Source organism: Dromiciops gliroides, chromosome 5 (genome assembly GCF_019393635.1).
Source record: "Dromiciops gliroides isolate mDroGli1 chromosome 5, mDroGli1.pri, whole genome shotgun sequence".
Lineage (NCBI taxonomy): Eukaryota > Metazoa > Chordata > Mammalia > Microbiotheria > Microbiotheriidae > Dromiciops > Dromiciops gliroides.
This window is the reverse complement of record NC_057865.1, coordinates 185,951,458-185,966,994: the sequence shown is the minus strand read 5'-3', so window position 1 is coordinate 185,966,994 and position 15,537 is coordinate 185,951,458. Positions and strand designations below refer to the sequence as shown.

The 15,537-nt window shown below is 35.3% G+C and overlaps 1 protein-coding gene across 1 annotated transcript in view; it reads right to left on the bottom strand.

Moving 5' to 3' along the window:
* SLC15A5 (solute carrier family 15 member 5) overlaps positions 1 to 15,537 on the bottom strand; it is a 160,066-nt gene that overhangs the window by 103,453 nt on the left and 41,076 nt on the right. Inside the window, exon 4 of the mRNA XM_043967604.1 lies at positions 1,999 to 2,219. Within this exon, the coding sequence (XP_043823539.1) occupies positions 1,999 to 2,219 (221 nt within the window). The remainder of the gene's footprint in view (positions 1 to 1,998; positions 2,220 to 15,537) is intronic.

The following is a 15,537-nucleotide window of genomic DNA, read 5'->3' as shown; positions in this document are numbered from 1 at the left end:
CCCCACCTCCCATATTTTGATTTTCCAAGAATCTTATAGATTGGAGGAGGAAGAATCATTGGGAGTAGGCTAGGTACTAAGTTAGATCAATTTTGGTACTTTTACTCTCCTTCAATAGTGAAGTAGTCAAATAACAAGAACAATTCTCAAAATAAAAAAATCACAAACTATTAATCAAATAATTAATAATCAAAGAAATGCCAATGAAAACAATTCTGAGGTTTCACTTCACACTAAGAAAATTGGCAAAAATGACAACAAAAGATAGGGATACTCCATGTTGGAGTGGTAATAGAAAGATGGACACGTTAATTTATTACTGGGGAATTGTAGATTGCATCAATTTCCTTCTGGAGAAGGAAATGGCAAACCATTCAAGTATCTTTGCCAAGAAAATCCTCAATAAACTCAAGAAGAATTGGAAATAACTGAAATTACTGAACAACAATCACAAAGAAATTTGTTCAACCATTCTGGAATTATGTGAAAAGTGACAAAATGTTGAAACTTTTTGACCCAGAAATTCAACTGTTAGACATATACCCAGAAGTCAAAGACAAAAAGAAACCATACATGTAAAAATGTTTATAGCAATGTTTTGTAGTAATAAAAGCTTGGAAACAAAACTGATGTTCATCAATTAGGGAAATAGCTAAACATATCATAGTACATGAATATAACTAAATATTATTGGGTTGTAAGAAATAATGAATATGATGAATACAGAAAATCATGAGAAGACATCTATATTGTAGAAAATTGAAATAACCAGGAAAACCATATATGTATATATATGTGTATATACATACCTTCATACATACATATACACATACACCATAGCAATGTAAATGGAAAGAAAAATAAAACAATAGAAAATGAATCTTGCTAAATTCTAATGACCATGTTTAGCTTCAAAGAAGAGATATGAGAAGGTGCCTTCCACCACTTGATTGCAGAACTGGTGGACTATGGATTTAGTATCAATCTTATTTTTGGATGTGTTAGTTTTGCTGAGCCTTGTGATTCTTATTTTCCCCTTTTAATTACTTAATGAAAGGAAGATCTCTTTGGAAGGAGAAGAGGTAGAGATAAATTGGAAAGTGTAGATATAAAAACAAATTTAACAATGCAAATTTATTTTTTTAAACAAAACATTGCTACTTATTATCACCTCTAAAGATTTGTTGGGGAAAGTGGAAGAAACTTTTGATTAAATATAGTTTATATAATTGCCTATAGGTTTAAATTTTCTATGTGCAATTAATCTCATGCTTCCTTAGAGGATTACTTATATTGAACACCCATTGAGATTTACTCTCAGGTATAAGTGAGCAAAGCATTTCATGCTGAGATTCTCCTAGCAAAAATTCTACCCATTTCTGATTATGATTTAACCTATTATGCCTGATTCTACTTATGAAATCCGAAATTGGCATTGGTAGGATCATAGGATTTAGTGCTGGGGGGGATCTTAGAAATCATCCAATCCAAACCCCTCATTTTACAAAGGAGAAAAATAAAGGAGGTGGCAGAGGTGGGATTTAAACTAATTAAAGAAGGCAGTACAGTTCAACATAAAGGTGCCTGGGTTTGAAGTCTTGAGTTTGAAGACTTGAGTTCCTATCTCAGCTCTGTCACTTGGACCTCAGAACATAATAAAACCAAAGAAGACAGAGTGATTCAGTGGAAAGAACATTGGACTTAGAGTACCTCAATTCAAATCCTCAACTCTGCTCTTTAACTATCTATCTATGTGATGTTAGCAAAATCATTTAACCTTTCTTGGCCTCAGTTTCCTCATCTGTAAAATGAGTTTGTCAGATTACATGACTAAGATTCCTTCCAATTCTAGATCTGTGTTATTTTATCTTGAGTCCACAGCTCTTGAATGATGAAAACATTTTTGCTGGAACATTGTATTTATAGGGGAATGTTGACATCGTATAAAAACTGTTAGATCAATTTTAAAGTGTAATCCTCTTTTGTAGAATTCCTTACCTGCATAATGCACACTCGATATAAAAGCTGAAAAACAAAGAGAGGAAAAAGTCTGAAGAATGATTTTGTGTTTTCCACCTGAAGTTCGCTGTACCAGCCACCATTGTTTTCTTTGGCCCGATCTAACCAGCTAGCCACATCAGGGCCAAGATGGTTATACTTCAGATAGCACATTTTCAGTGCATTAAGAAACACTCCCCAAATTGTCAGTAGGGAGCCACCTGTAAATAATGAGACATTATGCATTATTAAAAGACATAAGACCACAATATTAGAACTGGAAGGACCTTAGATACTATCATATCCAATAACCTCAATTTACTAAAAGAAATGATGCCTAGAAAGGTGAGGTGACTTAGATTTGGACAGAGGTCCCTGCACTCCGAATTCAGTGTTCTTTTCATGGCACCTCTCTGCTTTCCTTGAACATGTTGTTCACTCACCAATGTCAGTTAAAAAACTGACCTTTGTGATCATTAAGGACAATAAGATTCTTGAGGTGCTAGAGCCTGAAAGAATAAACTCAACGGGACATACATTAGACCTCTGCACACTCTGAATCTTGGTTTCCAATAAAGGCTGTTTTTTTAAGCCATTGTAATAAAGGAATAAAGATAAGATAGTTGACAAAGAGGAGATAAATTAAAGCATCAAGTTAAAGAGCTCGGAATCTCAAGCACTTGCCTAATCTATTAAATTTTTGAAAGATAGTCCTTCCTTTTAACTATTATGTTAATAAGATTGGACTTTTCATCACTTAAGATCACAGATTTAGAGCTGCAAAGGATTTCAGAGGCCTTCTGGTTCAACTTGATTTTAAAAAAGGAATAAGTAAGGTCCTAAAGGAATTAAATGAATTGCCCATCATCAAAGGAGTAGTAAACAGGAGGTGTAAAATTTGAACTCAGGTCCTTTGATATCTTTCTACTTTTCTTTGTCTCTCTCTCTTGACTCTCTCCATCTCTCTCTTTCTTAGCAGAAAGGGCTATGGTTAGTAGGCACATGCTTTGGTGTAACTGTGAGATAATTCTTTTTGTTTTGATTTTTCTTTGAATTTTGGAAATGATTATTAACATTGAACTATTTACATACAGAACAAAAAAATTTTGATGAGCTTAGTTTGATTTAATTTTCTTCAGTTGCTTCTGATTGTTCTCTAATCACGAATACCAATGATTGTTGTATTGTCACTTACACCTTAATACCTTGCCTTGTATATATCAGTATATTTTAGACTTTCTGATGCAAACAAAAGGTAAGAAAACCTTGTTCAATAATTGGTTAGCCTGTGTAATCTTGATTGCTATGGTTTTTTGGGAGTTCTCCTTGCCTAACTAGATTTTGGTCACAGAAACTCATCCTATAAATTACACGAGTGCCGGGCACGGATATTTCCAGGGTAAGTGGGAGTGCAGAGAGTGCTTTGAGTTATTTAGAAAGGTGCTATACAAATCCAAAGTATAATCATGATTGTCATAATCATTATTATTAAATTCACTTTTTCTGAAATATGGAATAGACCAACATTTAGCTGCACAGCTCATTTTTAAAGTGCCATGGACTATTTAGTCATGAAGTTTGACTGAAAAATGTTTATTAATATTTCTCTTTGCAGCTGCAAAGTAGTTTGATTTGATCAGGTCTTTTCCTTAAGCATTGTAATGGATCTATTATGTCAACCTTTGATTAATTGGGGAAGCATGGAGGCCTGGTAATTGGATATGGAGCCTTTCACCTCCAAGTCACTGAATCAAATCTGGTCCAAATTGGTAGTGACCAAGAATGATTATAGTGATGCCTCTTTGGTGGCCTCTGTGAAGTGTGTTTAGGGGGTAGGAGGTGTTTCAGGAGAATGTCTGAAAGGAGAAGGATTTGTTAATAGGAGACCCGTTCTGCATTTGCCTAAGGTTGACAGTCTCAAAGGAGAGTCTTAGGAGCTAATTGGACCAATGAGTCAGAACCACCTCTAAATAGATAAACCAAACCTCAGAGGCAGGTTATAGGGATATATCTGTCCTTATTACTGGAAAGGACCTACTTTATGATGAAACTTTTATAGATCTTTCAATTAGTTATGTTTTAGTGAGAAACGAGCATGGGACAGATTGATGAAGAATAATACAAAGGTTGGATTGGAAAAGTATAGGGCTAAAAAGACAGGGTTTTTATTTTTTTACATTTATTTTTGTGTACTGTTTATACTGTCAATGCTCAAAAACACTTGTTCATTGAATGAATGAATGAATGAATGAATGAATGAATGAATGAATGAATGAATATGTGACTGTGCCAGCATTGATCTGACTTTCCCACAGTTTTCAGATGGCATTTTCTTTTGTTTTGTTTTTTACTGTGTGGACCTTCATATTCTCCTGTCATGCAGAAATAAGACTATGTTAGTAAAGTGATTGATATACAACCTGGATAAAGAGTAAAATAATTTTTTTGTGGCACAATACTATTCCATTTTATTGGCACATCACAATTTGTTTAGCCATTCTTCAATAGATGAGCATCCCCTCAATTTTCAGTTTGGGGAAACTAAGAAATAAGCTATTATAAATATTGTTGGGTATATAAATCTTTTTCTTCTTTCTTCTGATCTCTTTCAAGTATAGGCCTAGTTATCAGAGGGACTGCACAAAGGCTCAAAGAGTATGCATAATTTAGAGATTTTTTTAGGAATAGTTCTAAATTGTTTTCCAAAATGGCTATACTAATTCATAGCTCCACCAATAATGTATCATGTGGCTATTTTCCCATGGCCCCTCCAATATTTGTAACTTTCTTTCTTTTTTTTTTTTTTTGGCCATCTTTTCCATTATGATTCATGCATGAAGTAGTACCTCAATGTTGCTTTAATTTGCATTTCTCTATTAGAGATTTAAAGCATTTTTCATATGGTTGTTGATAGCTTGAGTTTCTTTCTTTGAAAGAGATTCATATTCTTTAACTATTTATCTGCTAGAGAACAGCTCAATTTAAATCAGTTCCTTTTATATTTGTATATAAGATATTTATTAGAATTACCTGCTGCAAAAAGTAAAATCCCTTAGTTAATGGTTTCTTTTTCCAATAATAGCTGCATTGTTCTTAATTGGTTCAACTTAAAAATTATGCAATAAAGTTGTTCATTTTATGTTCCACAATCCTTTTTATCCCTTGTTTGGTAACAAACTCTTTCTCAATTCATAGATCTGAAAGGTAATTTATTCTTTGCTTCTTCATTTTGATTAGGATACAACCTTTTATATTTAAGTTATAGACATTACTGTTTAGTAGGTAGACACCATTTTCAGTGCAACTTTTAATGTATCATTAAATCCAATTCAATTGATACTGCTGGTACAATAGATTCTCAGTCCTTATATCCCTAACCTAATCATATCATCTTTGCTTATAATATTATTTTTTACTCCACTGGCTCTGGCTGATCAGTGGAGTCACTGATAACAAAAATTCTCTCACACTCATATCTTCTTGTAGTTTAGCACCTATCTCTTATGTTATTTCTATCTTTACTCTGATAAATGAAAAAAAGAAAGAACCTTCCTGTAATAGCTAGCCCCTTCTATTGATGCCTGAAGTCCCTACAAAAACCAAATATATACAGTTGTGTTAGAAGATACCCCCAGGGCTGAATCTATATTTCACAATTAGTCTCAGTCAGAATGTTGCTGCAGTTAAAAGTTGATGCTATCAATGCAAAGAATGGTATCCCATTCTCCACCAAAGACTCTGCAAGACTGTGTGAAGGATAGTTTGTAAAACTTCAGACTTTCAGTTTTGTTTTTATATGTCTTGTCCTGTGCAGTCCTTTTTATATAGTTTGTATTTCCATTTGCTGAATTTTAAGAAATATAGGAAACTAAGAATAAGAAAGACTAGAAAACACTGGAATAGGAAACCAAAGTAGGAAAAATACCATTAGTGAGAGGGAATGATATGTACTTTGAGAGAATATGAAAGAGGAACTGGGAATGAGATAGAGAATAAGAATGACTGGGTATGGGGCAGCTAGATGGCACAGTGGATGGAGCACCGGCCCTGGAGTCGGGAGTACCTGAGTTCAAATCCGGCCTCAGACACTTGACACTTACTAGCTGTGTGACCCTGGGCAAGTCACTTAACCCCCACTGCCTCACTAAAAAAAAAAAAAAAGAATGACTGGGTAACAGACAGAGAGAGAGATACAAAGAGACAGACAGAGACAGAGAGTTAGGGAGAGAGAAAGAGGGAAATAGGAGAGAGGATGGCTGACAGCATGTATGAGTGAGAAAGAAAAAAGTAATATGAACAACATGAAAAAAAGTTAGTTCCAGATATACAGGGTGTGGGAGTGAGAAACAGAATAGCACCTTAATATATCAAAACTGGGTAAATATCACTTACCCCATCTGGAATATCCAATTTGGGGCCTGAGACCATGTGAATGGTTTCATGGGTCCCAGTACAACCTGATGACTGACTGACTAGATGCATTTGCAGATAGAGATAAGTGGGGTTGAATCCTGAGAACCTACTTTCCCATCCAGTTTTGTAATGGGAGGAAACTTCACTAGGCAAGCCCCTAGGGAAACTGGGGCAGAAGGAAGTAGTGTTGGGAGAAAGTTGTGTCAAGGCAAGGGAAACTGCTGTCCTACCACATCCCATGGAATAAATTACTTGCTTATCACCTAAAATCTCCATTATAATGGAAGAACTGGCTTACCTTAAACCCATTATCTACAAAGAAACATAAAAAAGATCTTATTGAATAAAACTATTAGATTCCAAGAGACACAAGTAAAATACCCCCAAATTACTTAGTCATTAGAAAAATATCAGTCAAGTCATTAAAATTTGAAAATTGTTTTTTGCACTAGGAAAAGAAATCAGAATGTGAACAAATCTAGAATCAAGGATTTTATCAAAATTAGGATAATTTTGCTTAAATGTCCAAAATTTATGGCTCACAAATAATACTCTGAGTTCACACAGTTCATATTAAACCTTAGGGATTTCTCATTTAAACATGATACTCTATATTTTTGTGATCTCCTAGGATTTCTCCTGGCTAATGTCAAATTTGTCTCATTTCTAAGTCTCTGTAACAAAGGGAAAAGACTCTCAAGCACTCAGGAAAACAAAATATTAAACATAGGATAAATTTTATTTAACCTGACAAAAATCCACAAGAGATTCATACCTAAGACTTAAATGATTGAGATAACTTTACTTTTCCTCTTTATTGAGTCCCACTCCTTCAGAGACCAATACAGTCCTAGGAATGTATAGCACGATTTTGGATAGACTTCTCTCCATGAGGGGAAAAGACTTGGAGTTATTAACTAGAGAAGCATCTCACCCCATGGTAAGCCGTACCTTTCTAGTGTAATGATTGGAATGACGCCACCTGCTGGAGACTTACTGTAGAAGAGTTCTGCCCATGAAGCAAAGGTCTTTGAGGGCAAGACCAGGCTTCAGGAAGTGACGCGGACTAGTGGGAGGAGGAAGGAAGAGACTGGCGCTCGTTCTCACTCTCTTTCCTGAGGACGTTGGCGGAGAAGGGAGCTAGAAATGTGCTCTCCCTTTAATAGTTAGGAATCTAGGCCTTTCTCTCTCTCTTTACCAAATTCTTATTCTCCTTAATAAATGCTTAAAAGTCTAACTCTTGCTAAAGCTTATAATTTATTGGCGACCACTCATTAGATATTTTAGACAGTTTAGCTAGAATTTTAGCCCTTAACAGATGGCTGACCACGAAGAGGAAAGCTGAACCTCACTTCTGATCTTCCGGTTGGGTAAGAAATTTCCCCTACCCTTTAAACTGCTAAGTACTGGCGCACTGGCTGTGTTTTCCCTTTAAATTTTTTCGAATGGACCTTTTAAACTCCCTAATTACCCTATTTTTGATTTTAGTCTGTTTAACCAGACAAATGGGAGATAAGATCATGTTAATGCTTTGTTTTTCTGGATTTTCTATTTTTCTTTTTATTTTTGTTAAAAGAGCCAGCAACTTACTCACACAAGGAAATATCTCTCCCTCTCCCAACCATGCTTTTTCAGAGGAACCTGAAGAAATTCCTGCAGCTTTTCCCAGTTCTAACACTAATTGTTGCTCTAATTTTGCATGCCTGGAGGCAATGACCCACCCTCTAGAAGCTTTTAATCCCCTAGCACCTGGAGGCAAAGTGGGGGAAGAGGAATCCAGGCCTGAGTTCAAAATCAAGTCTGATTCAAATTGCCCTGGTCCCTCCCCTCCTCTCCAGACCCCACCCTCTACTCCTCCCATGGCCAAGCCCATTGCTTCCCCTGCCTGGGAAGTCCAGAGATCTGATGCGCATGCTCAACTTTTTCTACCTGCATTTGCAGCTTCAGGCTCAGCCCTTCCCTGGCCTGGCTGTGCTTTTGAGACAATCTTAGAAAACTCTTTAAATTCCAGATATGCTCGTTTTGTTCATAATTTTGCTAACCTGCTTTTGTCTTTAATTAGTAATCTTATAAAGCATTTGTATGGTGAAAAGCCCGACAGACAATATAGAGGGGTTAAAGAAGAAAAACTTAGGCTGAATAAGAATGACAATCAACATAGTTCAAGACTCTGCTTCTTTTGCCATGGAAGGGTATATATTTTACAGAAATGTAGAAGTAAGCAGCAAGGTATTGATATGAGTATTGGGGATTTTAGATATTGGAATCAAGAGTGTTCTGAATTCACTCAGATTATTAATGTCAGTTCAGAGGTTACATAGGATTTCTATGCTATTACATATACATTTTGGAATTAATGGTATAGGTTTATTTTCATAGAGATTTTAATGCTTTTGAGATTGTGTCTTATACTTAGTTTCTAAAACAAGGAGAATATTTGTAAAAGCTTTTTATAGTCATGTGATCAAGTTTATATTTTGTAATACTCTTATTAATATTAAGTTCATATTCATTTAGATTTCCCTAGTTTGAATTTCATTGTCTTTTATTATTCCACATGTATTTTCTTCTATTCATTCATCTATCTAATTTTGAAACATGGTTTTGATTTCATAATACAATGTTAATTCTAGGAGTATTGTGCTCCCATATTCTGAGTTATTTGTTTTTGCTATTTTTTCTCAACTGATTATTTGATCAAACTCTTTAAAGCATTTCCCTGGCAAATTGTTTGCCATGGCAAGTGTAAATTGATTCTAGAAGTATTATTTTTGATAAGCATATTCCAAAAAAAAAAAAAAAAAGAGGGGAACATTTGTAAAAGTTTTCTTTGAGATTGTGTTGTGCTTTAACTTATATTTAAATATGTTCTGATTTTTCACAAAAGTAATAGTATACTAAGTAAAAAAAAAGGGGTATTATTTGAAATTGTTGCATAATTATATATTATATTCTCAGTCAAGATGTATTCACATTTTTTGCAATCATTTATTATCCTCAATTTTAAATCCATATGAAACTTGGATTATGGGAACTTATCATTTAAGACATTAATTGCCTTTATTCTGAGTTATCAGATGCCAGTTGGCCAAGATGCCATCCAATCACAAGAGGAATACATGCAAAGAGCAGACACTGAACTGTTACATGAGGGGAGACATGCACGAAGTTAAGGTATGGCCGAGGGAACGGCTTTTGACAAATGTTGAGGTTGGATTCTCTTGGTTTAATATTTTATTTTATTTTTCCCCACAATATTGTATGGATGGCTGGAAGTATTGATCCCACCCATCTCACTTCTACACCTGGCTTCTATGCTCCCTCCTATATGCCTGATGCCATGGACATCTCAATCCCATGCATCTGATTAAGTCTGACTCAGTTTCCTCCAATATGTTTGGTGGCATGGACATGTATTCCATCCACCTATTTTAAGCCTGGCATACTGTATGGGCAGTACATATTGCTCAAGTGTGGGAATGCTCATATCCCATCATTTCTCTGTTCTTTTATGGTAACCCCCATAATTATCTCAGGTGCCATGATAAATAACAGTGTTGAATTTGGCCTTGACACCTGTTACCAATTATATTAGATTTTCTAATTTCTCATAATGGCATGAGGATAATTAGGCAGATGATGCAAAAAGTGATGAAACAAAGATAAAAATTATTTTTAAAAAATTAATATCACAGCAATTGTCTTCTCAATTACTCTCCATAAGGGGGACTATAGTAATATTATAATTTTAAAGAATGTTTCAATTTTTGTTTTATTATATGTTTCATATGTAACAACTAAGATTATGAATTCCCTTAGAAATGTTTTTGAGAACTTTCATTGTTTGATTTGATTATTGACAAAGCTATTTTAAAGTTGTGTTAAGCTCAATTTTGTAGGAAATTTCCTGGCTGATTACCAGTATCCACACATCAACACCTGAAAAGACTTCCATTCCACGACTACACCTAGAGGACATCTGAGAAAAGACTTTCAGAGACTTTAAATGAACAGTTTTGATTTGTTGTTTTTGTTGTTTTTTTTTCTCTTTCTGTTATAATATACACCATCTGTAACATGTATTCTCTGCAGAGGCCCTCCCTTTGCAAGACCAATGTCAAAGCGTCGGTTCATGAGGACAAAAAAAAAAAAAATCGCCCCTCTGGACAAAACTTTCCTCTCTTCCTTTTCTATATTGTTGTTCACATATTATTAGTTAGCAATAGTTATTATATTGTTTTTACTGTTCCGTCAAGGAAACATTTTGTTTCTTGAGGAACAACAGGGGGGACTGTAATGATTGGAATGACGCCACCTGCTGGAGACTTACTGTAGAAGAGTTCTGCCCATGAAGCAAAGGTCTTTGAGGGCAAGACCAGGCTTCAGGAAGTGACGCGGACTAGTGGGAGGAGGAAGGAAGAGACTGGCGCTCGTTCTCACTCTCTTTCCTGAGGACGTTGGCGGAGAAGGGAGCTAGAAATGTGCTCTCCCTTTAATAGTTAGGAATCTAGGCCTTTCTCTCTCTCTTTACCAAATTCTTATTCTCCTTAATAAATGCTTAAAAGTCTAACTCTTGCTAAAGCTTATAATTTATTGGCGACCACTCATTAGATATTTTAGACAGTTTAGCTAGAATTTTAGCCCTTAACACTAGGTATCTATATGATCCTTCTGACTTATAGTACCACAATGAATGGTCATTGCCAAAAGGAAAAAGGCCAGCCTTTTAGAAAATTAACTAACTTCTTGTACCTCCACTGTCCTAATAACTCACAATACCAGTAAAGGGAAAAGTCCAAGTTTACTTCTCCACTTAATAGTTCTATCTTATGGTGCTTTATTTTCAGTTTGTGCTTGGGTCAGTAGGATCTCTGCTGGTCTAGGAACTCCTCTGTCAATATGCCACTGCTACTTGTATGAATTCCTATGATACAAGGAATTCTACCCCATTGCTTCTATTTTCTATCAGCTCATTGTTTGGGTTTTAATGTCTCAGAGTGAGGGTAAAGAGCAATTGTTTCTGTTCTGGCCAGAAACTTTGAGGGTCTTTCTTTTCCATACTGATTTTTTTTTTTAGTGAGGCAATTGGGGTTAAGTGACTTGCCCAGGGTCACACAGCTAGTAAGTGTTAAGTGGCAGAGGCCGGATTTGAACTCAGGTACTCCTGACTCCAGGACTGGTGCTCTATCCACTGTGCCACCTAGCTGCCCCTGATATTTTCTTAATAAAGGCAAACTAGGCCATCTTTTGCCTTGATTCTTCCCTAGCTTTTAATTACTAAATGGACATTGCTTCAGACAAACTGAGACCTGTGAAAGACCTTAGCTTAAAAAGTCCCAGGACAGGGCAGCTAGGTAGCACAGTGGATAGAGCACTAGCCCTGGATTCAGGAGGACCTGGGTTCAAATCCGGCCTCAGACACTTGACACTTGCTTGCTGTGTGACCCTGGGCAAGTCACTTAACTCCAATTGCCTCACCAAAAAATAAATAAATAAATAAAATTAAAAGTCCCAGGTCACCCATTGCATCCAAGGCCATCACCAGTCATCTTGACCTATGTCTTGCCACTGGACTCTGATAATTGTGGAGAAGAGAAGAACCTAACAACTTTGCATAGCACTGCCTCACCTAAATCCAATTCACTTTCAAGTCAAGATGTCAATCTCCTGATGTCATTGGTCCTCTTTTAAAATGAACAATGAACAATATTTTTGCCATCTTCAGGCCATGTGACTCTTTCCCTTCTTGATAGAGGATGCAATGTGGTTCCTTTGTACTTGTGGTTTTCTCATGCACATGGTACTCTGGTTGGGAGGATGGATATTGTGTGGATCATCAGACTTCCTTTCAGGGAACCAGGTGAATAGATACATAATCATCTCCTCTCCATCCAGCCTCTGAACTCTTGGGAGCAGATCTTTTTCTGATTTCTGTGCCTTTTGTTTTTGTTCTCAATTTTAAAGCCATATCTTAGGGTAGAGATGAACCCACCAATCATCTACAATTCATAGTCAATGGGGCAATGGAGAATAAAAAGAAGGAAAAGATTAAATGTTTTATCAAAAAGTTATTCTTGTCAAGGGGCAATTAGGTGGCACAGTGAATAGAGTGCTGGGCCTGGAGTCAAGGAGACTCATTTTTCTGAGTTCAAATCTTCCCTTAGACACTTATTACTTGTGTGACCCTAGTCAAGTTTGCCTCAGTTCCTCATAGGTAAGATGAACTGGAAAAGGAAATGGAAAACCAAGAAACCTAGCTGAAGAAATGGCCAAGAAACCCACAAATGGAGTCATGAAGAATCTAACATGACTGAAAAATGATTGAATAATAACAAATTCTTGTCAATGAAATTTTATACCTTATTAAGTGTTCATCATTAATGTTTGAGAAAAGAATTTATCCATGGAATGATTTGTACCTAGCATGAGGAAATATTATCAATGCCAGAACAAGATTTCCTCATTGGAAGGCATTGAGGCTTCTTGCACTTTGTAAAAAGAGACTTTGTTATTAATGCCTTAACAGAGAGGCCTCGTCAATTATGGCAATGTACAATGACTAGGTATACCCACTACATTTGCACAGTGGGCAGAATATAAACCTTTTAAAATAAATAAAACAAGATGAGCTATTTTGAATACTTTAGTCTGGAAAGAAATGCTTTATCAGGAAATAAATACTATAATTATTTATAAATATGTCATTATATATGTATAAATCTATATATATGTTTGTATTTACATATATTTATGTATGTGTATGTATGTGTATATATATGTGTGTATATATATATATATATATATATATATATATATATATATATATATATATATATATACACTTTAAGAAAGCATTTTTTCTATTCTCTATACTTTTAAATCCTTGGCTCTGATCCTCTGACCTTGATCTAATCATGAATATCTATGCTATTTAATTATAATAAAAAAGCCTACATTGCACTCTAGATGGTAGATGCACGTTTTTCCCTCTTTGGTCACCTGCCAGTTCTCAAAATTATAGTAGTGGGAAGAAATGCAAATGAAGGCAACGCTTGACAGCTAAACATAATGGAATGCATGGTCCACATTTGAAAAGTTACCTTAAAATAAAAGGTAGTATATATAAAATCACTTCTTTAAGGTCACCTATGGCTTTGAATTACAGCTTTGAAGAATTTCCAATTTAGTCATTATAGAGAAAGAAGCCAAAATAAGGATTATATACTTTGCTGAAGGCAAGATAGAATTTACTTCATCATAGGTATGTGATCTTATAAATTAGAAGTAGTAAGAACCACAGCATTCATACTCATTACATAAAGCATTGTAAACACAAGTGAATGCTCTCACCTGAATTTTATGTTACTAACACATTTTAAAATATTTATGTCTAATTCAATTTAATTTCATTAAAAGTTTATTATTGCAAGGCATTATTTTAGGTGCCAGAAATACCAAGATGAAATCAAACAGCTCTTGTTCCAAAAGGGACTTTCAATTTGTTAGGGGTTATACTTTGCATACTTTATGCATATAATATACATATATTTAAATATATAAGCATATACACATATCTACAAAATATACATATATGTGCATAATATCTATATATGTTTATATAGGTTTGTGTTCATTATAAATGTTTTTATGTAGGCTATCCCAAAAGATTTATGTAGTATTAAGCTTTAAATGACACCCTATATATTGGGAATGAAGGAAGCCATGGAGAGATAAGACTGAGCATTCCAGAAATATTTGAAGAGAGAACTAATAGTTGAGGGGATCAGGGGCATCTTAATGATAATGTTTCCAAGTAATCTGAGTCTTGATAAAGATTTTGAAAGGCAGAAATGAAGAGAAAATTCCATGCATGAGAGGTGACTTTTATGACTATGTGGGGGACATCATAGAGTCACAGAACCATTAAATTTCCCAAGCTGGAAAGGAACTCTACCACTACTACTTAGCCGAACCCATACTAGAAAAAGAATTACAATTATGATACACTTGACAACAAATAATCTAGCTAGCCTTAGCCTGTAAACCTCCCATGAAAAGGAACCATTCCTTTTTTTTTTTTTTTTTTGGTGAGGCAATTGGGGTTAAGTGACTTGCCCAGGATCACACAGCTAATAATTGTTAAGTGTCTGAGCCCGGATTTGAACTCAGGTCCTCCTGAAACCAGGGCTGGTACTCTACTGTGTCACCTTGCTGCCCCAGGAACCCATTACTTTTGAAGGCCACCTATTCACCTTTAGATTAACTTTGATTTTTAGGAAATTTTTCTTGCTGTCAAGCCTAAGTTTTTCTCTTTTCAAATTTTACCCAGTATTCCAAGTTCCACCCCATAGAGACAAACAGATCAAGTCTAATTTTATTCTATGCAACATCTCCTCAGGTACATAATGATAGCCATCAAATCATGCCTAGGTCTTCTTTTCTCCATTTCAATTAATCCTTATGTGGCATGGATAGGAGACCTGACACACGGTAGACACAATAAATGCTTGTTCATTGACTGGTTGATCTGTTCAGTATATCCACCCACCCACCCACTCACAAGGTTTATCCCTAGAACCCAAGGTAACATCCACTCCACATGGGGAACCTCAGCTTCAGAGTGAGAGTGATCTGGGATGGTAAACTTGGAGGGGTGCTACATGAAAAGTAATATAATATTTGACCTTATCTAGCCCTTCAGTTTTCTCTTGTTCGCCATAATCTTAATCTTTCAAATATCACTGTTAATGGTTCAGTTCTTTCAGTTCCTAAGAATGTAATTCATTTGAGCCAAGTGAAATGAATTCATCAAGGTCAGTTAAGCACTCTATCTCCTTACTTATTTTTAGTATTAACACCTTCTTGGCTATTTTTGTTTTGTTCTTCTCACTATTGTCATTCTCTTTCAGAGAGAAAATAGTAAAAAAAGAAATAACAAAACAAAAAACCACTAAACAGTTCCATATTCAATATGATGTCAGGTATTATCATCCCACCCACCTGAGAAATCTCTTTTTTGATTCTACTATTTTGCTCAATATAACAGAAAATATCTTTTTTGCCTTTTTTTCACCAGTCTTAACTCATTCTGAGCTTTAGCACTTCTGACATATTTACACTTTTATA